Raw genomic sequence first — 26,256 nt, 5'->3', positions numbered from 1 at the left:
AGTATTCACAGGTCCGCCACGACGTACGACTAGAGTTGTTCAGGCTCCCAAACGTGTACCTTAGTCTAGCTTCATGACAACTCGTAAAATGATATGGTATTAAAAAGAAGATAACAAAATCGAATACAAACACCACATCTAACCAGCACCGGGACCGGGAGGACGCCCAAAGTTCCCCGCTCCAAAACCGTACGGGTTGTAGCCGTAAGGCCCAGGGGGGAACCCCCACCCTGCCCAGGGGTTGGGAGCGTTGGCAGCGGTGTTGCTGCTGGTCGAGTCGGGCGAGACCGGGGGCTCGGCGGGGGCGGTGGAGGCGGCGGCGGCTCGGGCCAGGTCGAGGTTGGTCGGCTTCTTCTCCTTGACCGACTTCGCATTTCCCGAGCTGAAAGGCTTCTGAGTGAAGCAGCACTCGCCATCTCTCCACCTCCAGATACACCTCACGCAATGTCCCGGCTGGTCGGGGACCACCACGCAGACGTTGTACCGCACGTCCATCTGCTTCCCGAGAGGGGTCGTCTGCTTCCCGGGCTTGGTCTTGCCAGTGCAGCAGTTGCACATGGCATCACCCATCAACTGGATGGAATCCTCCCTTATGAGGAGGGCCTCGGCATCCTGTTGTAGGCGTATACACAAACACAAAACGTAAGTAACCTGTCAAGGTGATATGGTTGAGGTAAATCCTATTCGACTTACCACCGCTCGCTGCCAGGTATCAGCCGTCATCCACGCCGGCTGGGTCTCCGGGAGTTCGAACACGTCCCCCCTCTTCACTCCCCGCATCGACCGACGCTTGGCGGGAGAGGTGAAACCCGTCCCGGTCACCTCAACCTCGTCCTCCTCCTCCTCCTCGACCGGCGCACGGGATCTCTTCTTCCCCTTGCCCGTACCACTTCCACTCGCCTCACCACTCCCACTTGCTCCTCCCGAAGCCTGCAAGGCTTTCATCATCGGGATGAAGCTTGCCATTTGAGCGGAGAGAGCCGCTATCTGCTCTATCTGGCCCTGAGCAGGGGTGGTGTCGACGGCAGGGGTCGGCTGAGGGGTGGGGGGGGTGGGGCGGGGGGGGGACGGGTCGGCGAGGGTTCGCTGTACGACATCATATCCGATCATCAGTATGTGCCAACCCCGAAGAACTCTGACAAGCTACTCACCTGCGTCGAACCTTTTGAGAGCCTCCCTGATCATCCCCCGGCTCTCAGGGTTTGCGATGAGGCTGTCAATCCTCTCCCGCTATCAAGAATATCGAACGTACGAGTGAGTATCCGAGAGTGAATAGGATAGCGAGGCTACATACCAGGATCGCCAACCTCTCATCCTCCTTCCTCTGGGCTTCTTCGGCCTCCTTCCGTAGCCTCTCCGCTTCCTTCGCCTGGTCCTGGGCGAAGACATCTGTTGTTATGATATATCAGTAAGTCATGATCGGGATATAATCATCTTGTCCGATGCAAAGACTTACTTCCCAGCCGCTGAAAGTACAGCAGCTTAGTTTCTTGTGGCTGCGTCAGCAACCAGGTTTCCAACGCTAGAAAGGAGAAGAACAGTTAGGACAATTTGATACTCAAAGGTATACAACTGCTTACGCATTCCCTCCGGGGGCATAGGAAGGCCCACCGGTTCCGGGGTGATACTCCGGGATGCTGGTTTCTCGCCGTTCGTCATGAGTGATGGGATATGATCGAAGTTGATCAAGGTAAGTAAATGAAGCTGAACGTGATTGCAAGTAAAGATGAAGGATTCGACGTTCTTGATCAACAACAAGTATATACGGTAGCTGGCCTGCTGGCCTACGCTGCTAGCCTTCCTAGCCTACCAGGCCTACCAGGCCAGAGAGCGTCATCGAAGAACAAAGAACAAACAACAAACGACAACCTTCCTTTGGGTTCCTTGTTTGATCGGCCAATCAGCGCAGGCGAAGAATATGCTAGAACTATCGATATAGCAGTATACTACAACACATTCAGGGTGTACTAGGCAGAGCGAAGCCTGGGTTTGATCAATCAGAATCATACACCCACTGTCGAACAGCAAGGTAGCGTAAGGTGTCAAACAACCCATCTTCACCCTCATCAAGTTCGTGCGATGTTTGTATGGGAAACGCTTCCGCCAAGGCCTTTCGGAACCCCTCGTCCTGTAGTAGAGGGGGTAACATCTCGTGATATCGCTCAACTTGCACATAAGGGTCTGTATCTTGCGCCGGTCGGTTCTGGTCCTCCCGTTGTTGTTCCGAAGGCCAAGTTGTCACTTTCGTAGTAGGCCGACCTGGCTCTACGTCTTCTTCATCACCCGACAAACATTCGTCGATCACACCTTCGTCGTCAATGACTGCGTCGTTGGGGAAAAGGTCAAGGTCCATCCCCCTCGCTTGAGCTTTGAGATTCCCGTCCAGCCACTTCTTGTAGGGACTCCACCCTCGTTCACCCTTGGTTGTGCTGCCGTGGCTGTTGTGGGCAACGATATGGGTGGAGATTGTCCAGTTGATAAGAGGAAGGAAGCAATAGTGCAGGCAGAAGATATCGACTGGCTCGTCAACATCAAGATCGTGTTGTTCTTCCAGTTGTGCAAAGGTCCGGGCATACTTCTGGGTAAAGCGTTCGCCTATAGTCTTCCAGTGCCGCTCGATGGGGGTGTTACTCGTAGACTTTCCACGGATGAAGGGAGCCTTCACAGTATCTGTTACCTAGGGATCAGTATCATACGTTGCAAGGCTTGTATGTATACCACTTACGACGAATAGCGACCATTTGTTCCCAGATCCCGTTGTTCTCCTTTCCGTAATCCACCCTGACCCATTGAGGCCATCCCCATCTCTCCGCTGCTTCAAGGAACGACCTCTCCACCGTCTCCGCCCTGTTGTTGTCGCTGGCAGCCATGAACACACAGACTCGGCTGTAGCCATCGATTCCACCGTGTATCACAAATTTCCAGCGAATGAGTTTATGTTGGCCGTCGATATGCCATAGCGAGTTGGGGAAGGGAACCTTGTAAACCCTTCGCTGACGAACTACCGCCCGACGTAGCCGGTGAGCACCGGGATCAAGCTCTTGGAGGAGTATCCGAACCTGCTTCCTGGTAACTGTTACACCCTGTCCTTGAAGCCAACCGAGAACGGTACGATAGCCCACCTGTTAAATACGCGTCGCCCCCTCGCGTCGACTCTCGCCCCTACATCACTTCTATAGTATACTTTCCTTACTTTTACTCTTCAAAAACCTACTTCTGCTCCCAAGTCTTTTGTATATCAATTGCTAGTAAATTGATTGACTTGGGAAGCAGGTATGTAAAACTCTAAAGTCTTTTGTATATCAATTGCTAGTAAATTGATTGACTTGGGAAGCAGACGCGATTTCTACATGGTAGCGGCTCCGGTACAGCGTGGACGAAAGTAACGACTTCGACCACCCACCGACGATCGACGAACGAACAAAGACTACACCTTACCGACAAACGGCTACATGCATTAGAAACAAGCAGTGTAGCCACCTCGATTACTCGTCCGAAAGAAAAACGCTTCCCTTCACGAATATACATCACAATCGACATCTTACGACACGGAACCGTAAACGATCACAAACGAATACCCACGACGACGATACCAAACATGGATCGTAAAGACGAACCCCGCTACGAGCGATTAGCCGGATCTTCGAACTTCGAGAGCTGGTGGAATGGAATCAAAGCCGATTTGATTCTCAAGGACCTATGGTGGATCAGTGGAGAGGACGGAGACCTGTTCGAAGCTCCACCCGACTTCTCGACTACCGTCATCGAGGGAATCAAGGTGCTACGAGAGAAACCTCTCACCGTTGCCGAACAAAAGATCCAGCGAGAATGGATGGTCAAGAACGCAAAGGCATGCGCCATCATCGACCTCGCCTGTACGGCACCGGTAGCTCCTCTCATCGCCGACATCTCGAGTGCGAAGGGCAAGCTCGAAGCTCTCAAGGCCGCATACCGTCCCAGCGGCGATGCGATCGTAGTCTTCTACCGAAAGGATCTCGAGAACACCAAGATGAGCGAGGAACAACGAGTCGAAGACCACTATACAACCATGAGGTCCAAATGGACCCGACTCCTTCGTGCTGGTGGAAAGATGACCGAATCCGACATGATCGAAATCTTCCTCGCATCGCTCCCTCCATCCTGGGCTCCATCCATCATGACTCTATCGCCCCTGATGAGTGCCAATCCCGGATGTCGTTCTCTCGAATGGCTGTACAGCCAGCTTCTTGCCGAAGACACTCGACGAGAACAACAAGGAAGGGTCGTTGAGACGCAAGTGCTCATGGCCCAACAACGTCGAGCTCCCAACAACTTCAGGCGCGGTTCAGGCGGCAGAAGACCTCCTCCTCGAGACATCAGTACGGTTACCTGCTACCGTTGTCAAGGGAAAGGACACTACTCGAAGGATTGCACCGGCGAATTGAGACCCCGACCCGATCGCCAAGGCAGCAACGACCGCTCGCAAAGTCTACAGCAACAGCATGCGAGGTATGCACATGCTGAATCGGATCCCGAAGAGGAAGTTCGTCTGGACAGACAATTCGCAGGAGCAGCGTTCGGTAGCCACGACAGATACCCGTCGTTCACCGAAGAAGTGATAAGGTCGCCGCCTCCCACAGGCTTTCCCAAACACCACGCCAAAATCATGGTCGTGACTGGCACTCTGGGACAACAGTCGGCGAGCACGGAGACGAAGACCGGTGAACACGCCTTCCTGAGTACTGCAGGCCAATGCAACGATATCGCTATCGACTCGGGTGCATCCTCGCACATGATCCAGCAGCGGGGATGGTTCAGAACGTACAACCTTGCCAACATACCCATCCACCTGGGGGACAATCGGGTCATACAAGCGGTTGGGTATGGAGATGTACCTTTACTATGCAAGGTAGATGGAGGCGTACGGGTAGTGGTTTTCCAAAACTGCCTCCACGTCCCTAACATCGCTCTGAACCTCATATCGGTACCCACCCTGACGAAAGCCGGCATCGACGTAGCCATTCGCAGCAAAACCATGATGGTCGAGATCACGAGAAACGAGAAGCTCATCGGAACCGGATCGCTTAAGGGCGGATTGTTCCTTCTGAACGTTCACTCGCGGATTACTCAAATGGCACTGAAAGCAAACACAGCGCTGCCCATCACGGAATGGCACGCTCGGCTAGGCCACGTCGGACTCGATAGCATTCGCAGAGCTTCCAAAGAGCAACTCGCTGTTGACTTCGAGGTAACGGATTCCAAAGACGAATTCCTTTGTGACCACTGCGTTGCCGGAAAGCTCCCAAGGTCGCCCTTCAACCATGCAGTCAAACGCGCCGTCGCTCCCTTGGAACGGATTCATTCCGACGTCTGTGGTCCTATGGAAACTCAGAGCATCCAAACCGGAAAATCCTACTTCGTGACATTCATCGACGATTACACTCGATACACACACATCTATTTCCTCAGGTACAAAAGCGAAGTTCTCGGTTGTTTTCAAAGCTTTGTTGAAATGGCCAAAGCACGTCATCCGAACCACAAAATCAAGGAACTCAACACCGACAATGGCGGTGAATACATCGGAGACGCCTTCAAACAGTACTGCGAGGGGCGAGGAATTCAAATCCGCACTTCGGCCCCTCATACGTCGCAAATGAATGGCGTAGCGGAACGGATGAATCGCACCATCCTGGACGGAGTTCGAACCAGCATCGACGCAGCCAAACTCACGAAGGGATGGTGGGGACACGCGGCACAGTACATCGTCGACACTCGAAATCGACTACCAACTTCCGCCGTACAACTCGCTACGCCTCACGAGCTATGGTTCGGAGAAAAGCCGTCTTATAAACACATGAGACCGTTCGGATCACAACTCTACTTTCACGTACCTAAGGCACTTCGACAGAAGCTGGACATGAAGGCCAAGAAAGGAGTGATGGTAGGGTACTCGAATGACTTTCGATCTTACTACATTTGGAGTCTAGAGGACAAGAAAGTGGTGAAGGTACGCAACTACGATTGCGTATTCGCAACATCGCGTCCTAAAGACATCGATCCACAGTCTCGAGTTGACGACGCAGCCACCGACAATTCGGATCCACAAGGCAGCGAGAACGAAAAGACCGACTCAGCTGCACCGCCGGCGGATGAACGTACCACAGCGACCGAGACGTCTGGTTCCGACACCACCGGTATAACTCCCTCCTCAAGCGGAGACCTATCGGCAGACAGCGGCAACAGTACTCAGCGTCCAGTCAGGACCAAGAAGTTGCCAAATCGTCTACAAGACTTCGTACGCAGCGGTCTGGCCAAGATTGAACCAGAGGCGTGGGACATCCACCAGTGGTGTTCGATCGCGGCCGAGCACATTACTTCGGACGAACCACCCAATCCGGAGGAGAAAGGCTGGCGACTCGCCATGGATGAAGAGATCGCAGCCATGAAGAAATGTCAAGTTTACGAGCTCGTCAAACGCCCTAAGGGAAACGTGGTATCTTGCCGATTTGTTCTTCGAGAGAAAGAAGACGGCCGAAAGAAGGCCCGATTGGTCGCGAGAGGATTCTCCCAAGTCGAGGGTCTGGATTACAAAGAGACGTATGCTCCGACCCTTCGCATGCCTACAATTCGGGCTGTTCTAAGCCACGTCGCGGCACATGACTGGTTTATGACGCAGATGGATGTGAAGACCGCCTTCCTCAACGGGGATCTCGAAGAGGAAATCTACATGGAACAACCAGAAGGTTATGAGGAACGCGGAGACGGGTACGTTTGGAGAATGAGAAAGTCTCTCTACGGCCTAAAGCAATCTCCGAAATGCTGGCACGACAAGGTTGTGAAGACTCTCAGCGAGGTCGGCCTCGTACCTACTGAAGCGGACCCATCGCTCTTTACCGGTGAACACCAAGGCTTCGCGATTCTCCTGATGTTATACGTCGATGACTGCATCATCGCATCGGCCAACGAAGACAGCGCGAGAACGGTCCGCCAATTCCTGGAGAGCAAATTCGAGATGACGCATCTAGGCGAACCGGCTACCTTTCTCGGACTCGAAATTTCCCGTGACCGATCGAGAAAGATTCTGAACGTTACCCAAACTCGGTACCTGACTAGAATCTTGGAACGCTTCGACATGAAGGAGAGTGCCAAGAAGGTCACCCCGATGGTCAATAGCCCGGACCTCATCAAGGATTACGTCATCGGCGGGAAGCCATTCGACAAGACGATCTATCTCTGCGCCATCGGTTCGGTTATGTACGCTATGATAGGTACACGTCCCGACGTCGCTCATGCCGTAGGCGTCCTGGCCCGTTTCTCCTCGAGTCCTCAACAATCGCATTGGACAGCGGTCAAGAGGTTGCTGCGGTACTTGGCCGGAACGATCCATTACGGAATGCACTACGGACCCACGCCGTCCCCTGTTCTCGGATACTCCGACGCGGATTATAACGCAGACCCTGAACAGAGACACTCGGTGACAGGGTGGATCTTTGTTGCGAATGGAGGACCTATCTCTTGGCGATCGAAGAAGCAGACAAGCGTCTCTATGTCGACCACGGAATCGGAGTATATGGCGCTGTCGTCGGCCGCAAGGGAGGCCATCTGGCTGTCCAAACTGTTCGGCAGTTTGACTCCCGCCGAAGAGGCCCCCGTCATCGAGATCATGGAAGACAACAAGTCCACCATCTCCCTCGCGAGGAACCCGATCATCTCCGACAGATCCAAGCACATCGATACCCACTACCACTTTGTGCGCGAGAAGATCAAGGAGAAGCGACTTGCGGTGACCTACATCCATACCAACGACAACATCGCCGACGCCTTTACAAAAGAACTTCCGACCAGCACGTTCGATCGACATATCGAGAACATGAAACTCGATACCTCCGCATGAGATATACGCGCGTACGAGAACGCGACCACCGACTGTCCTTACTCCACCGACTTACGACTCGACGAACCGACGCAATCAGTGCGATCTACTGTCCTTCCTCTTTACTCTTACGACATTATTACGACATTACCGGCTTCCTCTTCGGTGAAGGACATTCGATCGGGTGAAGGTGTTAAATACGCGTCGCCCCCTCGCGTCGACTCTCGCCCCTACATCACTTCTATAGTATACTTTCCTTACTTTTACTCTTCAAAAACCTACTTCTGCTCCCAAGTCTTTTGTATATCAATTGCTAGTAAATTGATTGACTTGGGAAGCAGGTATGTAAAACTCTAAAGTCTTTTGTATATCAATTGCTAGTAAATTGATTGACTTGGGAAGCAGACGCGATTTCTACACCACCATGACCTGATCGTTCTGGCGGAGGTAGTAGCGGACCAGCTGCAACGGGCAACAACAACAGCAACACCCTTCAACCTTTGTATACGGGTCGGTACGAACGATGTATATTGATCACTCACTTCTATCAAATCCTCTTCTGTGTAGCGATGCTTCTGTTGACGTTTCGGTTGTGAACCCAGGGCTGCCCGTCTTCGTCGAACGGTCCATCGCGAGCATCCTAGATGTTTCCCGATTTCAACATCGGTAAAACCGTTCTTGTCTAGGTGTTGTAGTAGGACGGTATTGACATCAAGCGACCAGCCTCGAGCGGAAGGGACGATCCGCCTTGCTTGGTGAGGAGTGTGGCCATGCAGCAGTGACTGGTGACATGCCGCTAACTGATCTCGGTATGATCTGGTACCCTGGAGGTGGTTGTTGTACTCCTGCATCGGCAACTTGCCCTTGACCTCCTGCGTAAGAAAGTATATAAGATCATCTAGACTGTGGAGGAGCAGCGGTATGTTGCTGGGGTCTCGTTGGTCGGCAGATTGATCAAGGAAAGCAGCGACGGGGGTGTGCAGGTCAGCAACGTAGCTTGCTATCGCTGCTTGAAGGAGTGTAAGGGCACGATCTTCTTCCATTGTGATTGCGAATAGTGTTATTGGATGTAGTGAATGATGCAATAGGCTTCTGAAGGGAGTACAGTGTACAAGTTGTCGACTTCTAGGGAACTTAGGGGTAACAGGGATAAAGGCTACAGACCGTACAAGGGTAGATTATCTTTATTTTTGATGTTCTCAGTATCAAAAGCTAGTTAGTTTTCCCCAGTTTTTACCTCCAATGGCTCTTTATTCTCCGTGCTTCGGTCGAAGTTGTTATTGTGTCGCGCGCGCGAGCGATTTTGATTATTCTTCAGAAATCGACCGTTGCTACAAACGGCCCGGTATAGCCAAGCGCAAAATCGTATGTATCCTCTTGCCTCTTGTTATTCGCCACCGCCAGTCGATCATCAAGTTGCATTTCATACAACTCCCATATCGCATTCCGCACTCAACTCGACTATAACGCCAACCCCGGTTCTCACAGCACCTAGCATATAGTCGGGTTCCTGTCCATTTTGCATGTAGAGCGGTCTCATCACAAGGCCGCCACTCGACTCGACGGGTCGTCTCGAGACAGGTCGACGCCGAGCGGATCTACCTCACTCGATTCGACTCTGCATCACGACCACATCAGCAGCAAGCCTCGACGATGACCTCGCTAGATCTGGCTCATGAGCTGGGCTATATTTGGGTGGTTCGCCTGAACGACGGGCATGTCGGCCAGCTAGAACCTCCTGAGCCCGACATGCCTTCATCGGGGCCGAACAGCCCATCCTTTCAGGACGTCTTCGGCGGGTGGGCTGATAGCAGTGATGCGGATCCCTGGAACCAGCCTCCTTTAGGAGAGCCTGTCATCACGATCCGACAAAGCCTCGACTCGGGCGCTGGCCAAGAGAGGCTATTGGCGGGATTGGAACCGTCGCCGGCTCTGAGAAGAGTGAGTGAGGCATCGGCTGGCAAACCCGAACAGGCCGTTACGCTCCATCTTACTGATACTCGATCTCGTTGCCTTTACAGTTCCGGGAAGCCCAAGCGGAAAGATGTCGTAATCCCTTACCTCCCCATCATGGTCCTGCCAACGATATCGAGCCTTTCACGTTCTTCGGTGTTACGCAGGCCGATAGGAAGCGTCCCGTCATCGGGGGCGAAGTCGAGCCCTTGTCCGGACTCGTTCAGCCTGAAGGCCTGCCCTCGCTTGGAGCCATAATCGTCCGGAGCGCAGCTCGTCTCACCTCGGCATGTGAAATGATGGGATTGGGCGAGACCTCTGCGATCTTACAGGACGAGCAAGTACAGGGTCGTCTCAACGCCCTCGTCCGTCGTTCATATCAAGGCCGTACTTATGAGATGATAGAGGAAATTCCCTCCACCTCAGCTGAGCAACAAGTCAGGACCATCCTCTGCAACTCGGACCACCTGATCTCACGTACCCACGCTCGACTTGTCTCCTACGACGAACCTTCCTGGAAGATCTCGCTCTGTCTAGCCAAAGAAGCTCAGAGGGAACTCGTCTGCGGGGCCATGCTCGAACCCCAGGGTCTCGAGTCCGGATTCGAAGACCCGGTCAGACGATACTACCTCACCTGGTTCGTGGACGCCCAACCGGTGCTCGATCGACTGGATAAAGTCCTCGTCGACATTTACGGGGTAGGGAGCTCTGACGCTGTGGTCGAGCGTCTTCATCTTGAACAAGCCGAGAGTCTCCAACTCTGTCGAGGTCAACTTCGAGATCGTCCTCGCAAGGCTCCTTTGCTCGGGCGTCTTGTGGATACTTGTAGGATGTGGAACGATACGATCGCTGGATACAAGGTGCAAAAGCTCTTGTTCGCCGAAGGACTCGAGAGGTGTTGACAGCCGAGTATCCCGATCAACCCCGTCTTATCGCAATAGGTCGAGCGCCAACCGGTTCGACATTCGTCTTGTTGGCGCAGTGTGCCTGTTCATCTGAACGGGCTCGGCTCGAGTTCGGGTATGCCAATAACGTTTGCATTGTTCACCTTCTTTTGGCCTAGGAGCGCGGAGATATCGCTAGCGGGCAGGGTAACAGGTGAGGAATAGGGTCAATCCATCAAACAAACGCGCTTCGAGTCTCGTTGTTTATGTTATGTTGCAGGAAGGTACGACGACCGGAAATAAGCAAGGTGTAGCACACTTTACTAAATCATGGCGAGGTATACAAGACGATTATCATCACAATGGTATATAGCATCCGCCATTCGGGGTAAAAGAGCGATCGGCGATAGTTGTGGAAATCGATACGGACGGAAAGCGATCCTTGTAGACGAAGACAGAACGGGCGAGATGACATTCACCCGTCGATCAAGGTGACAAGCATGCGCTGGCGATGGGTTCGAGCGGTCGATCAGCCAAGGATGTCTCTTTCCCTCGCAAACATTCCGACCTTCTTCACGCCCAGGAGACTCACCTCGTACTTGCCCGTCGTCTCCCCCTCGACCCTCTTCCTCAAGCTCTTGCCGTACAACCCCTGATAAGCCTGTTTGATGGCTTCGAACCTCGGGCGGTTCCAATGCAACCTGACGATCCGCCAGATCAGACGTTCGTCCTTGGTGCCCATACCGGACATGGCGGCTTCGAGCAGTTCGGCGTCGCGTTGGATCCCTTGGCCGTCGTTTTCCGAGTACCGGGCGATGTAGATCAGGGCGTCTTTCATGTGGCCCGAGAATTCCGAGGCCATGCTACCGGGTGTCCGGGGGTGATGAGAACTCAAAAGTCAGTATCCGATCTAGGTCGACGGGTTTCGAGGTTTCGAGGCTTTCGAGCGCGGGGAAAACACGCCGGGGGACACCGCGGGCGAAAAACTCGGGTACTCACGCCTGACTCAACGTCCTCCTATACCTCCCCTGATACGCGACCGCCAGCGCCTTCAAATGCGCCTCGCTCCTCTGCATCAAGATCCCACAGATGGCAATCTCGTCCGTCCCCATCTTGCCCGCCCCTGCCGCGTGCAGCCTCTCCACGTCCGCTTGGACCAGCGAGTGGTCCACCTGCGGTGACTCGTCCCGGGCGCCAGAGAGGGCCATGTTGAACATCCTCTCCGTCTTCATGCTCAGTTCACCTTGGACGGCCCGGGTGAGGTCTTTACCGTACGTCCGTTGATAAGCTTCCTTCAATAAGTGGATCTCCATATTCGATCGACCCAACAAGACCTCGTTCAACAGATCCTCATGCGTCCCTACACCCGCCATGGCCCGGTGTAAGAGGTGGACGTCCCCGCCTAACGGCCCCAGACTGGCGAGAACCATCCCGTTCTCCAACCACCCCGACAATTCCTTCTCCAAGACCTTCTTCAAGGGCTTCCCTACCGTCTGTTCAAAAGTCCTCGCCAACAAGTCCACTTGCCACGCGTCCACCCTACACAGAACATCGATCAGGGTCTTTTCGTCCGTCCCAAACCCCTTTGTTGCCTTCCTTAGGCGGTCGACGTCAAATGTCGCTGAGTACCCGGGGAGTTGGCTAGCGGAGATGGGGGGAGCGGGAGGCGGGGAGGGGATAGACACGCCTAGGAAGACGGGGGGAGCGTTGGGGTTGGGTTGATATGGCGTGTTCATAGGTGCTCCGTAAGCAGCAGCTGGAGGTTGAGGTTGAGCTTGTCCGTAAACAGCAGCAGGAGGTTGTCCTTGCCCATAAACAGCAGCTGGAGGAGGTTGTCCTGGACCTTGCCCGTAAGGCGCCGAAGTCGAAGCCTGACCGTACGAAACCGGAGGTTGTCCATAGCTCCCAACAGGTTGTCCGTAACTCCCAGCCGGTTGACCGTACGGCTGAGCAGGTTGGGCAGGAGGAGGCTGATCGTATGCACCCTGTTGAGGTTGCCCGTACGTCTGTTGTCCATACCCACCACCTTGATACTGGTTCTGAGGAGGAAGAGGGGGCGCACCGTGCCCGTACCCCTGTTGAACCGGATAAGCGGGGCCGGAGCCGTAATACCCTTGTTGTTGCTGAACAGGAGGAGGAGGTGGAGCGCCGTAAGCGGGTTGTTGAGGGTATTGCTGATTATAGTTCGGGTACGACATGTTTGTTGATGACGATTATTCGAAGGCTTGATAGGGTATTCCGAGTGGATTATGAGGTTTCGAGGTTGAATCAAGGTAATCGATTATTATTATTATTGCAAAGCCGAGTCCTTGAGGTATATCTTATCGACCTAGCCTGGAGGTGGCTGGACTCAGGAGCTCGGGTATGAAAGGACGGTGGTCGTGTTCGCGTTTGACGGTGCTTCCCTGTTTGGATTATGACGATGCCGATGAAGATGAAAGCTAGTCCTTTGCCACACCCTATAATATATGGCTGTCCCTTGGATGATGGCTGTGATGGTGGGTGGCGAGTACAGAGTGAGTAGAGTGTTATATCGTCAAGACGATTGACCACATTCGTCATGGATCATGGACTCACCCTCCTTGCCGGCACGCGGGGGGCTTGGCGAGAAACGTCTCTGCACAGCAAATGTCAAACGTCTGAATGCGGTAATTTCATCCCCTGCGAACCGAGGCAAGGGACCCGAATACAAGCGCAAAAAGCGTGATGGTATACGATCTAAGATGATCTACCGAGTGGCACGAGCGAGAGAGAACCGACAAGGAGAATACCCGTCGATATCAACGTCGTCGGCGACGAGGGCGATGAGAGAGAGGGACGACAGTTTCCGGGGGAGGGCAAAAAGGCGACATCGCGACCCACGGATCGAACCCGAGACTGTTTAAAAAAACATATGCTCGTACGTTGTCAGTCTGGTAAACTCGATTCATCTGCCACTGGAACAATCTCCGGCTTCCGGCAGTTTTGCCTTATTTGTGAATATATCGTAAATATGTTGCAATGTATGCTGATGTTCGCGGTCAAGCTACCCTCGTCGCGATAACAGCCAAGACCTCTGGCCATTAACTTGCTTGAATTAACGACCCTACCCACACACTTCCCCCGTCCATCACTACTAAACCCTCCGGTTCCGGTGGAGTGTAGTGACCTTTCGAGTCTCCTCCTCCTCTACGGATAGCAGATAGATAAAAGGACCAGGCCGTCGTCGAGAGTTGTCGAGCTTCTGAAGCTGGGAATCTATCAAGGACGAAGCTAAGACCTGTACCTGCTATCCTCAGCTGGCTCTCCAGCCTACACCGATCCTACAACTGAACACCCCTTTACCCCTGATACACCAACTCGGCAGGAAATCGAGCTCCCCCAACAGCGTCATCCCTCAAGAGCGCCAGCAACAAACAGCGCAAGGGAGAGTCAAAAGGAACGAACGAAGGCTCGAAGAGAAGGAAGATGTCAGAGGTCCAAGAGGAAGATCTGAGGAGGCTGGCTTTGGTCGTCGAAGCGGATACTGTGGCCGAGGCCGCGATCGGGGTCGGGGTCGGGGTCGGGGTTGAAGAGCTGGATAAGATGGGCGATATGGGTGAAATGGGTGAACTCGAGGTCGTCGAGATCGTCGAGGATGAGCAGAATGAGCAGGATGAGCAGGTTGAGCAAGGTATCGACCAGCAAGCACAACAGCCACGACAAGCTAGACGGAACGTTTACCCACAAGCGGAAACAGGATCGGAATTGGAATCGGGGCTGGGAAATGTGGACGTTCTACGAGTAGACCAGGAACAGGGTGGGAATGATAACGAGAACAACGAAGACGACCTGAATCCGAACCCGATATCTCAGATTCCTCAATCCGATCTCGATCTCGTCTCCCTCGACCACAACCACAATGACAACGACCTCAACCTCGACTCGACGACCGCCAACAACAACAACGACAACAACGACGCCAACGTCAACGCCCTGATAACCCTCTCCTCACTCGCCAGCTTGGGGTCTTTACCGCCCGTACCGAACCTAGCTGTCACCTCCAATCTGGGTGTAGGAGGAGAGATGACCACGATCACACCCGAAGCCTCTGCATCTGGGTCGAGGACGGGCATGGGAATGGGGATGTCACCGGGGATGAACATCTTACTCGGTCTACGAGCGCAGGGTCTGCAGGAGGGGTACTTGACTTACCAGAACCAAGATCACGATCAAAGTCAGAGTCAGAATGAGAATGAGGGATATCTTCCTGGTATGACCGAGCAGGGGAAGAGGTCGAGGTCGAGGTCGATAGTAGGAGCGATTGCAGGAGCAGGAACAGGATCTATGACAGGAGCCGCAGCGGGCTCAAGCAAGTCCGACGGCGACGGGCTCGCCCATGGGAGTGGGAACAAGAGGGGCAGGAAGCGAAAGGCGGTCACCATCAACGAGGCTGATGCTGGAGCTGTGGCTGGGGTCCAAGAGGAAGGTACCACCGGAGCCGCTGCCAGTGGGATGGGGTCCGGTGGGGATGAGGCCGAGGGGACGGATGAACAGGGTCAGGATCAGGATCAAGATCACGGAGGGGGCCGGGATGGAAAGTCAGTACCGCCCATTTCACCTCGTCTCGTTGTTGTTAATTCCTAGAGATCGCTGTTCCCGCGCCGACCGGTGGAAACCCAAGCTGACCTCGTCCAACACACGTCTCATCTCCCTGGTTTGCCGCTTTCACATCGACCCACGATTTCCTCGCTCTGCTCCTGCCAGACGATCGAAACGCGCCGAACAGAATCGCAAAGCCCAACAAGCTTTCCGGAAGCGTCGAGAAGAAAAGATGAAGGAGCTCGAGGAAAAGGCGAGGGAGATGGAGAGGTTGCATTCGGCTATCGATGGCGGGTTGAGGAGGGTCAGGGAGGTCGAGCTGGTAAGTTGTCCGTTGTCTGCTACCGACCGGCATATGAAAACAGACACCGAGGGGACGAGGCGTTGATTTCCGATCGCGATGGACGACGACTTTGGCAGGAAAACTACGAGTTGAAGATGGAGAACCAGTTCCTGAGGAGCGTCGTCCACTCGCTCTCCAGGTTGGCTACAGGAGCTGGACGGAGCGTGCTCGATGAACAGGGAGAGTTCATCATGGAGGACAACGTGCGGGGTGACGGTGTGGGCCCGACGAGTCAGACGGTGGAAAGCGACGGACCCGGCGGATCGAAAGAAGGCGATCCGCACCGACAGAGTGACGAGGCGAGGATCGAATTGGCGTTGACGGAATTGAGGGAGAGGTCGAGGATCATGGCCCAGGCCGTAGACGCTCAGCGACGACAGGTGGGTTGGATGAACCAGGCAAAGGCGAGTTTGTGACGCTGCGCTGATCAATCCGCTCGGAGACGGTAGCCGATACCAGAACAGCAACAGCATCAGCAAGTACCGCCGCCGCAGATTCAAGCCGACCTAATGCAAATCGATGATCACCTCCCGACACCTCAACAAGAACCGCCAGCCTCACAGGCATTGTTTCTCGACCCAACACAAAGAAACCGTCCGCTACCACGGTCCACCATCTTGGTCTCGGCAACGCCTCGTAACGGGATCGGATGCAGGGGCAAAGTGCCATGGCAGACTCGGAGTTTGGGACAGTTCCACCATCGAGGTCAGTGTCTGGAGAAATCCGGGAAAACTCTATACGGCTGACGTTCGTGCTTTGTGTAGTCATTACCGGACCAGAGACGAGTGACAGGAGCGATTTGAATACGGTCATGATGAGCAACGGCGAGTGGAAGAGGTCGACAGCGAGCGATTGGGGAGATGTACGCAGCGTCGTCGTCAGTCGTGACCAGGCGGCGCGGAACATGTACGTCGCTGGTGGTGAATCATGAAGATCAGACACTGACGAACGGCGGGTTTTATTTGCGCAGATCCGACACTTCAACCGTCGTCAACAGCATTACCTCGGCGCTCGACCGCATACCATGGACCCCCGCCAAGATCTTTGTCGTCGGCGGCGCCTGGCTGTTCGAAGAAGCACTCACACGCGACCTCGTCGACCGAATCATCATCACCAGGATCCTCGACCCGACTTACGACGACTGCGACGCGTTCTTGCCAGACTTTCATTCGATACGGGAACTCGACCCGGCCCTATGGAGACGAGCGAGTCACGCCGAGCTGTGCGGACATGTCGGTTTCCAGGTCGAGCCGGGTATCGTCGAGGAGGACGGGGTGCGTTACGAGCACGAGATGTGGATCAAGGTTTGAGCTATGAGACCCATAACAAGTGAAAAGAGTATAGATGGTACGGGCAAGTCGTGTTTATGTCAGCGAGATTACAACGTTCGGTCGCATGTACATGGGCATTTTCGTCTTTATAATCCAATTCAAGCCTGTCTTCGAGTCCTTGTAGTTCGATCTTGCATGTCCATCGTACGGTTATCGCACTCTATCACGCCGATGACGACCTCCCCGCCGCTTACAGCGAGCCCAACACCCAGGCGACCACATAACACGATCGTTCGTCGCTGGCTTACATTGCTACATCACTTTAATGATACCGCTTGCACCCATCATCGAGAACCCCTAAGCGCCGGAGTTGAAGGCTGGAACTACGGAATGCAGGCAAGCCATCTTGCAACGAGAAAAATCGCTGTCCCGTATCGAGACACATAGTCGACTACAAGTACGAACGACCTGATCCAAGTCACCTTGGCGCCTCGACAAAAGTGTTGTGCGCATCTTCCGCCTTGTTCTGAGGGGGAGCCCTATAGCGGAAAAATTTAGTATTGGGCGTCCAACAAGGAGTTCAGAGTGCTGTTGCTGCGACAAATGTACCATGCGCATCTTCCGCCTTGTTCTGAGGGGGAGCCTTATAGCGGAAAAATTTAGTATTGGGCGTCCAACAAGGAGTTCAGAGTGGGCTGCCTGAGCATCTCTGGGTCAGTGTCGAGTCTCGTCGCCTTGGCATCAGTGGGGGGGGCCAAGCCTGAGAAACCTAACGGGGACCAAAACCCGTGGCGCATTTACAAAACGCGATTCCTCGTCAAAACGTCATCTACTTGTTCATAAAATCTGTGGATACAGTGCGTACTTTTCGAGCAACAAGGCAGCCCTCTTTCGTTGAAAGAGCTCTCCCCCCGTGGATGTCATCGCCCCCGCCCCTACGTCAATCCTAACAACCTCTACCCGGTCGTCGCGCTCGTTCCCGACCCTGACGTCCGAGTCGATCCACCATGCCCCCGCGCTCCATTTCTCAGCCCTTTCGGCTGGCTTGCTAGTCCTCAGCGCTTCGTGCTACACCTCGCCTCGCCTCGCCTCGCAGCACAGGCAGCATACGATGCGAAGCCTGATGCCCGGTCCCGACCACGACCTCCCGAACCCCAGGCGAGACGCCAGCCCTCAAACACCCTCCATGGACTCGCGGTCGTCTTTCCCCTTCGAATTTCCATGCTTCCCGATGCGATCCCTTCTTGCTCCGATCTTTTTGCCCTACGACCTCTTCCTCTCGATGCTCTCCGGTGAGGCGTCTCCTATCAACCCATCTCCACGTGACGCGACGTCCCTCTTGTCGTGACCTGCCATGCCATGCGCTTTCTCTCCTCTCTGGTCCTTCACACCTCCCTTGACCCGACTCGCTGCTAACCCTGAAGACATCGACCTCTCCCGGCCTGAACAGCAAGCGTCTTCCCCCCCCCCCCGCCCCCCCGAAATCCCCAAAACGTCCGAAGTTTACGGATGGTTCCCCATCACCCTCGTGCCTTGCGTCTCCCTTTCCTTTGCGGATGACAGCTCAACCTAGACGTAAACGCCCCAGCTCTAGACGTAAACACCCCAGCTCTAAACCTAAATCCATCCTACACGCCCTACACGCCCTACAAGCCTAGAGCTAGATGACCCGAAACATCTCCCGCTTCACCCCCTTCCTCGCCCCCCCCTCCGGCGCACCGTCTTCGAACGCGAACCCTAGGGACCCACCGTCCCGGTCTAGCAGGGCTTGGATGGCGAGTTTTTCTTTGGTTTCGAGGTCGGAGTAGGAGGAGGTGGCGGAGGGTTTGGGGGATTTGGGGGTGTTGGGGGTGTTGGGGGTGGAGGCGGGATTAGGGGGGTTGGAGGAGGAGGAGGAGGAGACGGGGGTAGAGGTGGTGGGAGCGTAGGAGGCGGTGGTGATGGGAGAGGAGGCGGAATTAGGGGAGTCAGGTAAGGAGGTCGAGGTGAAAGGTGTCGATGTTGATGTTGATGTGGTCGTCGGTGTGGTCACTGGTGTAATCACAGCTCCATCTCTCCCACCACTCCCACTCCCACTATCACCGCCACCCGTTCCATCGTCCTTCTTTGCACTCGAACTCGTACTCGAACTCGAACTCGCATTCGTACTCGAACTCGATCTCGAACTCGAACTCCCGCCCGTGAACCAGCTGAGATTCCACAACGTCCTCTTCCTCTGGGTTTGATCTCGAACATATCGACCCGGGTGTGGTCTGCTCGGCCTGGTTCTCACTGATCTGAGCGGGGACTCCGTAGCGATCCGGAGGTCGAGTAGGTTCAGAATGCGTATCGGGCGAGCGAGGAGGCATGTCGACATGTTATTATGATTTTGTTTTGTATTTGTAGTTTCCCGGTAGGTATATCGAGATCACCAGTTTGAGTTCGAGTGGGTGGTGGGGTACGAGTAAGTCGGGTTTACGGTGCCGAGGTTGATGTGGTATAGTGTGGTGTGGTTGGCGTGTGGGTGGAGAAGGGAGGAGCGATCGATCGAGAGTTATAGAATTAAGAGTAGAAGAGCTGAGAGACCGAGAGAGCGAGAGAGAGGCTAGAGAGGATGTAACCCCCTTGGGATGATGACGTGAGCAAACAAATGTCCTCCCCTATATGGGACGATAACACGTCATGGTACAAAAATTGAGTGTTCTTTGATAAGCTCACTTGTCCCTGTCACGTGATCACACTCTGCGTGACTCATCCTTCTTCGGCGCCCGTTCCTGTTCCTTACCGGCTATCCGGCATCCAACCACCCGTCATCGTTCTTCCCGGCAGCCTAGAGACGAGTGCCTCGGTGGCTATCGCCCTCACTTTTGCTTCCGCACTAGCCCTTCTGGATTGATCATGCATCATATCAACCGAGCTCGACCTCGAGGACGACAACATATATCCCCCCCCCCCTGATCACATTCCATCCCATCCCCCCTTGCATCTGCATGTCGATACCTCTTCTTCGAACTCGTCTTCACATCTTCCGTAATCTCTCCATCGCACCCGCACGCCCACGCATTACTCTCCTCGCTTGTCCTTCCAGATCATTCTTCTCTACCACACCTACCATCATGTCTTCCTCCTCCACCGAACCCCAACCCCAAACTCAACCGCAAGGCTGGATCTGGAATAAACTCGGCTACGAAGACCTCCCCGCCTCTCTCGCCTCTCAGAAATTCTACGACCTCGAAGCCGACCTCCCCGGGAGTGGGTCGGGGGGGAAGGTTTTGAAGATGGAAGAATGTAGGGGGAAGGTGGTGTTGATCGTCAACACGGCGTCGCAGTGGTGAGTCTCTTCGCTCCTTCCGTCCCCTGTAGATCTCATGATCTCCTTCTTTGGTGTCCTGTATGATGCAACGGGCAGCGCTCGGAAACCTCGAAACCTCGTATTCAAGTCGATTTCAAAGAAACAATATACTGACTCTTATACCCTCTCCTTCCATCTCCTGTTCTTAAAACTCCCGACACCCGCCTTCCTCTTCCTACCTCCACCTCCCCACGTCCGACTCCCTACTCCCGACTTCTCCTCCTCCTCCGACTCCCGACGACGACGATAACGGCGCGCAACAACACCTGCCAACGCTGATGTGCCGAAAAAAACACGAAACAGCGGCTTCACCCCCCAATACACAGCCCTCCAAGCCCTCCACACCGAGTACAAGGACCAGGGGTTGGTCGTCATTGGGTTTCCTTGTGATCAATTCGGGGGGCAGGTGAGTCGAGCTTTCTACTCTAGCTTGTCCAAGGCCAAGGATCTTTTTCCCTTCTTTTCTTTTTTTTCGGGTTCGATCTTGGGTTCGGGGGTTCGATTCCTCCCTCTCGTTTCTCGATCCCTCGCCCTTCTCTACTTTATCGTCCTCCCTTTCTCTTTCTCTTTCTCCCTCTTGAAACTTTTCGAGAGAATAAACGACACCGAAAACCACAACCACAACGAAGACCCACCCTGGAGAGAAGAACCCAGAAATGTACATGTATGGGGGTCTCACCTTACAGGTCAGGTCGGAAAGGGTTAGCAAAGAGGACTCGTGCCAGGCAAGGGCAAGATCGACCCGGGTCGGGTCAGGTTACGCCCGATCAGATCACTTGAAACGGGGGGACAAGTGGGCAGTGGAGTGGGAGAAAAGTGATGGATCATCGGATCATCGGATGATCGGATGATCGGATGAGCATATGGAGGGGGTGGACCTCGAAACCTTGAAATTTGAAATCGAATGTTTCCTTTGGAAGGATCAGAGAGATGCAATGCAACACGGTTGCGGAACGTGATCGGGATCGGCCCTGGAAATGGAAATGGATTAGTCCTGCCATCGTACGGCCTACTTAGAAGGTACATATGAACTATGAAGACACGGACTGGATGGGACCCGATGTGATAAGATGAGATGGGTTATAACGACCTGGGTGGTATTCGTGGTGGCGGGAGAGAAAATAACCTGGCGAACAGGGTGAAACAGAGCGTAAAGTATGGAAAGAAGAAAAGATCCCAGCATAGGGGTTCCTCTTCCGCCTTTAAATCGACATCGACATCGACATCAACATCAACATCGACATCAACATCGTCTCCCTCGGAAGGAAAGAGCTCGACCGAGTGTCGGAAACGGGACGCTACGCTACGCCACCGCAAGGAGACGAGACGGCGAGATCAGCCGGGAAATCTGAATCACATCACGTTTGCCGCGAGGAGAAGAGCCGAACCGAGTGTTCAGCCGTCGGACGTCGTCGTCGAATGCTCCTTTGTAGAGGGAGAATGTAGGGGGGGGAGAGCAATGGAGTGACCTCGATTTGAGATAGGCGAGATTGCCAGGGGGCCGCAATAAGGGGAGTCAGCCAAGAGACCAAGCAGGAATACCATGGAGACCTTCTCCTCCTGCGAAAGACGAGTAAAGGTAGAAACAGGTAGCACCATCGCCGAAAAAGAAAAAAAACCTTTACCGGACACATGGGCGCTGGGTGTGGATTTCGAGGCCGGCTTTTACCCCAGACCATATCGACCATGTACGAATATGCGATTGGGCGTGGACTTGCCAAAACGGCATGCACGACCGACTCAGAGGTCGACCTGGACGGTCGAGGCAAGAGATGGGATACGGTCGCCCTGGCGGTGTGGAAAGACGGAGGTTTGCGGAATGGAAACACAGGCTTGATTCGCAAAGGCTGGGCGGGCGGGGATACGATGGGCTGTTGGACCTCGGGCGTGTTCGTCAAGGAGACCAAATCGGTATTAAATAAGCATTGGGAGGAACCTGCTCTGTTCTACTCAAGCCGGCGAGCTGTGATACGTCTTGTTTCCGTCGTCTGGGGTCTCGTCTTGCAAGATGATCAGCGATCGCGCATGCTGATGCTGATGCATTTGCGCCCTTGTTTGGACGATCCACAGGAGCCCGGATCGGACGAGGATATCGCCAGCGTGAGTGCAACGTGGCCTAGTTCTGTCCAAGCCGTACGATGAGACTTACCACGGACACGCCTCGGCAGTTTTGCCAACTGAACCACGGCGTCGATTTCAAGCTCGTCAAGAAGGTGAGCCCCGAAGCGCGCTCGTCCTCGTTATAATGCCATAGCGAGCTGACCGGCATCCCACACGGTATCCACGCACGCACGTCAGAGCGAAGTCAACGGACCCAAGCAAAACTCGGTATTCGCCTGGCTGAAGCAGCAGGAACACGGCAAGGGGTTGATGGGAACGAGCGTGGTCAAGTGTGAGCCGCATCGCCGGTCTCGTCGCGCCATATCACCGCAGCTGATGACGATCGATCGACCGCTATCTCCACTTGTGACGGAACGACGAATTTGCAAACGACCATTTTCGCCGTACCACAGGGAACTTTGAGAAATTCCTCGTCAACCGCAAGGGCGAGGTTGTCGGACGATGGTCGAGCGTGACCAAGCCGGTAAGTCGAGTCTGCCGTGGAGCCTGAAGCTCACGCATGGCTCACCTCGCACCGTTCTCTAACCCCTATTCGCGCATCTCCCTCGTCCTGCCATCTCCTGTACATCACATCGCTCTGTGCATCATGGTCACCGATGCTGCGGGGTTCGTAACCACCCCCTTGGGCCCATATGTATCGCGCCTCGCTTCCCCCTCGGACCAACCTCGTTGCCCTGCCGCGGCGCGTTCCTCGCGTATTGTCTCTCGGCGTGTTTTCGATGCGATACTCCGGGGACGAACGACGTCGTATGTAACCTTGCAGGCTTCGCTCAAGGAGGAGATCGAGAAGAGTCTCGCCCAGAGCGCCTAGAAAATCGGACGGGGATGAAGAGGTCGGAGATCGGTCATTGAACAGAGGCCGAAATTGCTTGTGCTCTGCTCGAGTCTGTACCTCGGGGCTTTAAGACAATATCGCAATGAACCTGCACGGCTGTTCGCTGTGACCGCGGCTCGATGGCGAGGCTGGAAGGCGCTCCCCGGCACGGTCTCTATCGCCGGTGATGATCATGGACGATACTGCCGATGGAGAGGATCGTACGCTTGGGGTCAGGACAAGACAAGCCGGGCATGTCCAGGTAGGTCAGTCGTGTTCGACCGTCTCACAGCGTCCGTATGGGTCCATGGGATAACGTGACCGAATGGCATGGTCACGCTCCATGGTTAATACTTCGGTGGTGCAATGTCTGTCCGCTCGATCGGTTTCCCGGCGATTGTCTACTGAACCATGGACATTCGTGCGCTCGTGGTCGCTCACAATCACGATTTCTCGGACATGAGGTCATGACCGGAATAACTACAACAGGCACTGGTTCTTGTCCAGCTTTTGGCTTTTCCCCGGATGACGCTTGACCGCAGGCAGGTGACAGACCGGCAGTTCGGACCTTTTCGGCTCTTTCGATCGGAGCCGTTGACCGGGCTGATCGTCTTCGCTCTGCCGAACGACTTGCCACGCCCTGTGCCTGCATCGAGGTACCGAAACGGAGGCATCTCGCCTTCGCTTCCCCCTATCGACGAGACGACGACGACCGACACAGCTGAGGGGGGCGTTGGTACTGTTCGGATCGTGAAGCAAAGCGTCGACGATCGAATACGAGGCGAGACAGCCCTCGTCCAATCAAATATGATTGTTGTTTCTGATTTTGCTGCCGGTCCCCCGCCTCTACGATATGGTCACGAGGCAAAGAGGTCGTCGAGATCCACATTGTGACCGCACAACACACGGTGGGTTTGAAGAGATTTTCATCCGTACCCGACGTCCGCTGCGTATTGCTGCAACTCGATATGCGATCGATTCTTCCTGTTTTTCCGCTCTGGAGATCTCGGACAGACGACGTGCAGGCATCGACGTCGATCAGGGCGTAAGCCGCGGTGGGAGAGCTACGCATGGAGGCGGGGGGTGCGCAGACCAACCTCGGAGTATCGGTCGGTACGTCGGTACCTGGACCGGACAACCCCATGCGCCAGGGGGACCACGTCGTGAAGATTAGCGCAGAAGAGAGTAAGCCCCCCTTCAATCAAAAAGTGATGAGCGCTCCTCGTCTGGCGACGGGAGATAACCTTGTGATGCATCATCCGATCCACCGAAGCATCGCCATTGCCGGGGGTATATTCCTGTGGGAGATAACTCTGCTTGTATCTCCCGTCTCGAGCTGTTCTCTCTGTCTCTCTGTGTCTCTCTCTATTATGCAAAAATTGTTCCTCGGCGAATGCACGAACTCATATAGATGAGATGAAGGGACAGACGAACGCCGTACCGAGACGTTTGGGTGTTTCTACGTCACATGGCAGCCTGAGTCATCCGCCGAGACGAGCCGTAGTGCGGTTGATGCGACGCCTCTGCGGGGCTCAGGATGGCTCTCCGTAGCTCGACGTCTTGTTATCGCAGCGGGGTAGGTCGAACAGAAAAAAAAGATGGCTTTCGAAACGATGCGATGGGGACGACGGCGACGACCACCACCAGTAGTGATGCTGCGTCGGTTCCCGATCGACCGACGCAGCTGTGGCTTCCTGCCCGCGGCGACGAACCTCGAAGCCAGATACGATCGGTAAGCTTTTCGGTTCGATCTGGGTCGAGCGCCTTCCATAGGCAAGAAAAAGGTTCAATTTGCTGACTTTGCAATCGCGACATCTGCTGGATTCGCTATTCGGTTCCGCTGGTCCCAACAACAGGTGGTCGTCAACCCCACTGGACGAGCAAACCAAATCGGCAGCTTTACCCGTCCGTCGATCTCGCAGGACGAGGCGAGATCTTACGAAACAATATAGATATAGTCGACCCTTTGAATCAAGCTTTCCCTCGACCCGGTGCAGTCTGAGCAAAGCTTGTTCGAGGCAGTATCGAATAGTATAAATCGCCTACCGCTGGCCGCGCTCTCGCGAATCGTCACGACGCAGTTGCTTAGTCGTAAAGCGTATTCAACGCTTGTGTTTGATTCCTATACGGCTCAAATCTTCAACGATCTGGTCCAAGCTCAACTCAAACTCGGCAACCAACCCTCTTTCCCCAGTTCGCCGGCCGGCCAAGGCGAACGAACAGAGACGACGTCAACCGCCCACCACCGATCGGGATCCAGCCCGAATCGCCATTAAGCGCACACAGGACCCCCTCCCCCTCTCGGCTTCGCCCGTTTCGCAACAATCGACACACACACTAAACCTACTCGATCCGACCTATCCATGTGGGAGTCGTACTACGATACTACTAGCGATATCGATCAGACTGAAACCGAATTGTTCAACTGGGAGCACCAGACCAGTCCAGATACCGCGCCGCATTCGAGACGACCCCTGTCGATCGGTCCCGCGCCTGCCTACAAGTATCTTTCGGCCTCCCCGCCATCGGCTTTTGGCGACAAGCGAAGCTCTCCTGTTTATTCGAACAAGGCCGAGTTTGAGAGACATCAGGAAAAGGTATCGCAGCAGCAGCAGCGACAGCAGCATCACGTCCTGAGCGTCGAGATGAATCACGCGCAACCCCTATACGCGACGATCCCGACTGCGATCCCGATCGAAACGTCGACCTACCATGGACCGGATCATCAACCTCATTTCCAGGCAGCGACCCACCCCGGTTATCAAACGCACTACGTTCAACATTCTGTCAATGAACAACATGTGGCGCATGGGTTGTCCACGTCGGCGCCGGAAGCGGGCGAGCCGTGGAACATGCATCATCAGCAGCAAAGTCGCGCGCCCAACTGGCCTGGGATGCCTGGAGCGCTAGGTGAGTCGCTACGTTGTCGTGACTGTCGATCATATACTGATGCGAATTGTATTGTTGTCGACCTCTTTTCAGGACGACCAGCTTCCAGTGGAGATCAAGCCGTCATGGCTCAGGGCGTCGGTCTGATTCGATACACGAGCGAAGAGACTGTAGCCGAGTTGACCAAGGAGGAAAAGGTCGGTCCGGATCGTCTGCGCTTGTTACAGTATGACCAAGC

General features: G+C 54.5%; 11 protein-coding genes across 11 annotated transcripts; 5 read left to right on the top strand and 6 right to left on the bottom strand.

The window, feature by feature from the left end:
* Positions 1-138: 138 nt before the first annotated feature.
* On the bottom strand, positions 139-1,659 carry HD553DRAFT_341732 (uncharacterized protein; the record flags this gene model as incomplete). The annotated part of the gene is made up of 7 exons (XM_046182664.1): positions 139-612; positions 694-1,002; positions 1,070-1,086; positions 1,152-1,230; positions 1,295-1,389; positions 1,457-1,522; positions 1,581-1,659. The coding sequence occupies 7 exons, from the start codon at positions 1,657-1,659 to the stop codon at positions 139-141; spliced, it is 1,119 nt and encodes a 372-aa protein (XP_046037278.1).
* A 334-nt stretch (positions 1,660-1,993) lies between these two features.
* Positions 1,994-2,870, bottom strand: HD553DRAFT_341731 (uncharacterized protein; the record flags this gene model as incomplete). The annotated part of the gene is made up of 2 exons (XM_046182663.1): positions 1,994-2,670; positions 2,726-2,870. 2 exons carry the CDS (start codon positions 2,868-2,870, stop codon positions 1,994-1,996), a joined length of 822 nt encoding a protein of 273 aa, XP_046037277.1.
* Positions 2,871-2,882: 12 nt separating this feature from the next.
* Positions 2,883-3,116, bottom strand: HD553DRAFT_263922 (uncharacterized protein; the record flags this gene model as incomplete). Its single annotated transcript, XM_046177441.1, has 1 exon — positions 2,883-3,116. A coding segment is annotated over one exon (234 nt), but the record flags the coding sequence as incomplete, so codon positions are not given.
* Positions 3,117-4,771: 1,655 nt separating this feature from the next.
* Positions 4,772-5,056, top strand: HD553DRAFT_263792 (uncharacterized protein; the record flags this gene model as incomplete). The annotated part of the gene is made up of 1 exon (XM_046177438.1): positions 4,772-5,056. A coding segment is annotated over one exon (285 nt), but the record flags the coding sequence as incomplete, so codon positions are not given.
* Positions 5,057-8,266: 3,210 nt separating this feature from the next.
* Positions 8,267-8,895, bottom strand: HD553DRAFT_323717 (uncharacterized protein; the record flags this gene model as incomplete). Its single annotated transcript, XM_046181417.1, has 2 exons — positions 8,267-8,314; positions 8,395-8,895. 2 exons carry the CDS (start codon positions 8,893-8,895, stop codon positions 8,267-8,269), a joined length of 549 nt encoding a protein of 182 aa, XP_046037274.1.
* A 517-nt stretch (positions 8,896-9,412) lies between these two features.
* Positions 9,413-10,836, top strand: HD553DRAFT_229781 (uncharacterized protein). Its single transcript, XM_046177304.1, has 2 exons — positions 9,413-9,793; positions 9,874-10,836. The coding sequence occupies exons 1-2, from the start codon at positions 9,506-9,508 to the stop codon at positions 10,705-10,707; spliced, it is 1,122 nt and encodes a 373-aa protein (XP_046037273.1). The 5' UTR covers positions 9,413-9,505; the 3' UTR covers positions 10,708-10,836.
* A 365-nt stretch (positions 10,837-11,201) lies between these two features.
* HD553DRAFT_229760 (uncharacterized protein) lies at positions 11,202-12,996 on the bottom strand. The gene is made up of 2 exons (XM_046177303.1): positions 11,689-12,996; positions 11,202-11,552 (listed from the first exon to the last, which is right to left on the bottom strand). Exons 1-2 carry the CDS (start codon positions 12,885-12,887, stop codon positions 11,219-11,221), a joined length of 1,533 nt encoding a protein of 510 aa, XP_046037272.1. The 5' UTR covers positions 12,888-12,996; the 3' UTR covers positions 11,202-11,218.
* A 938-nt stretch (positions 12,997-13,934) lies between these two features.
* On the top strand, positions 13,935-15,747 carry HD553DRAFT_229737 (uncharacterized protein). The gene is made up of 2 exons (XM_046177301.1): positions 13,935-15,571; positions 15,670-15,747. Exon 1 carries the CDS (start codon positions 14,137-14,139, stop codon positions 15,292-15,294), a length of 1,158 nt encoding a protein of 385 aa, XP_046037271.1. The 5' UTR covers positions 13,935-14,136; the 3' UTR covers positions 15,295-15,571; positions 15,670-15,747.
* Positions 15,748-17,098, top strand: HD553DRAFT_229738 (dihydrofolate reductase-like domain-containing protein). Its single transcript, XM_046177302.1, has 3 exons — positions 15,748-16,297; positions 16,357-16,498; positions 16,563-17,098. Exons 1-3 carry the CDS (start codon positions 16,102-16,104, stop codon positions 16,900-16,902), a joined length of 678 nt encoding a protein of 225 aa, XP_046037270.1. The 5' UTR covers positions 15,748-16,101; the 3' UTR covers positions 16,903-17,098.
* Positions 17,099-18,349: 1,251 nt separating this feature from the next.
* HD553DRAFT_310645 (uncharacterized protein) lies at positions 18,350-19,456 on the bottom strand. Its single transcript, XM_046179859.1, has one exon. It carries the CDS (start codon positions 19,217-19,219, stop codon positions 18,524-18,526), a length of 696 nt encoding a protein of 231 aa, XP_046037269.1. The 5' UTR covers positions 19,220-19,456; the 3' UTR covers positions 18,350-18,523.
* Positions 19,457-19,776: 320 nt separating this feature from the next.
* On the top strand, positions 19,777-22,747 carry HD553DRAFT_310642 (thioredoxin-like protein). Its single transcript, XM_046179858.1, has 5 exons — positions 19,777-20,173; positions 20,498-20,600; positions 22,265-22,294; positions 22,363-22,407; positions 22,493-22,747. Exons 1-5 carry the CDS (start codon positions 19,833-19,835, stop codon positions 22,715-22,717), a joined length of 744 nt encoding a protein of 247 aa, XP_046037268.1. The 5' UTR covers positions 19,777-19,832; the 3' UTR covers positions 22,718-22,747.
* The last annotated feature ends 3,509 nt before the right edge of the window (positions 22,748-26,256 follow it).

The sequence above is a fragment of the Filobasidium floriforme genome (assembly GCF_021052385.1).
Source record: "Filobasidium floriforme strain CBS 6241 chromosome Unknown HD553scaffold_9, whole genome shotgun sequence".
NCBI lineage: Eukaryota > Fungi > Basidiomycota > Tremellomycetes > Filobasidiales > Filobasidiaceae > Filobasidium > Filobasidium floriforme.
Note: the sequence above shows the minus strand (reverse complement) of the source record. Positions and strands in the feature narration are given on the sequence as shown.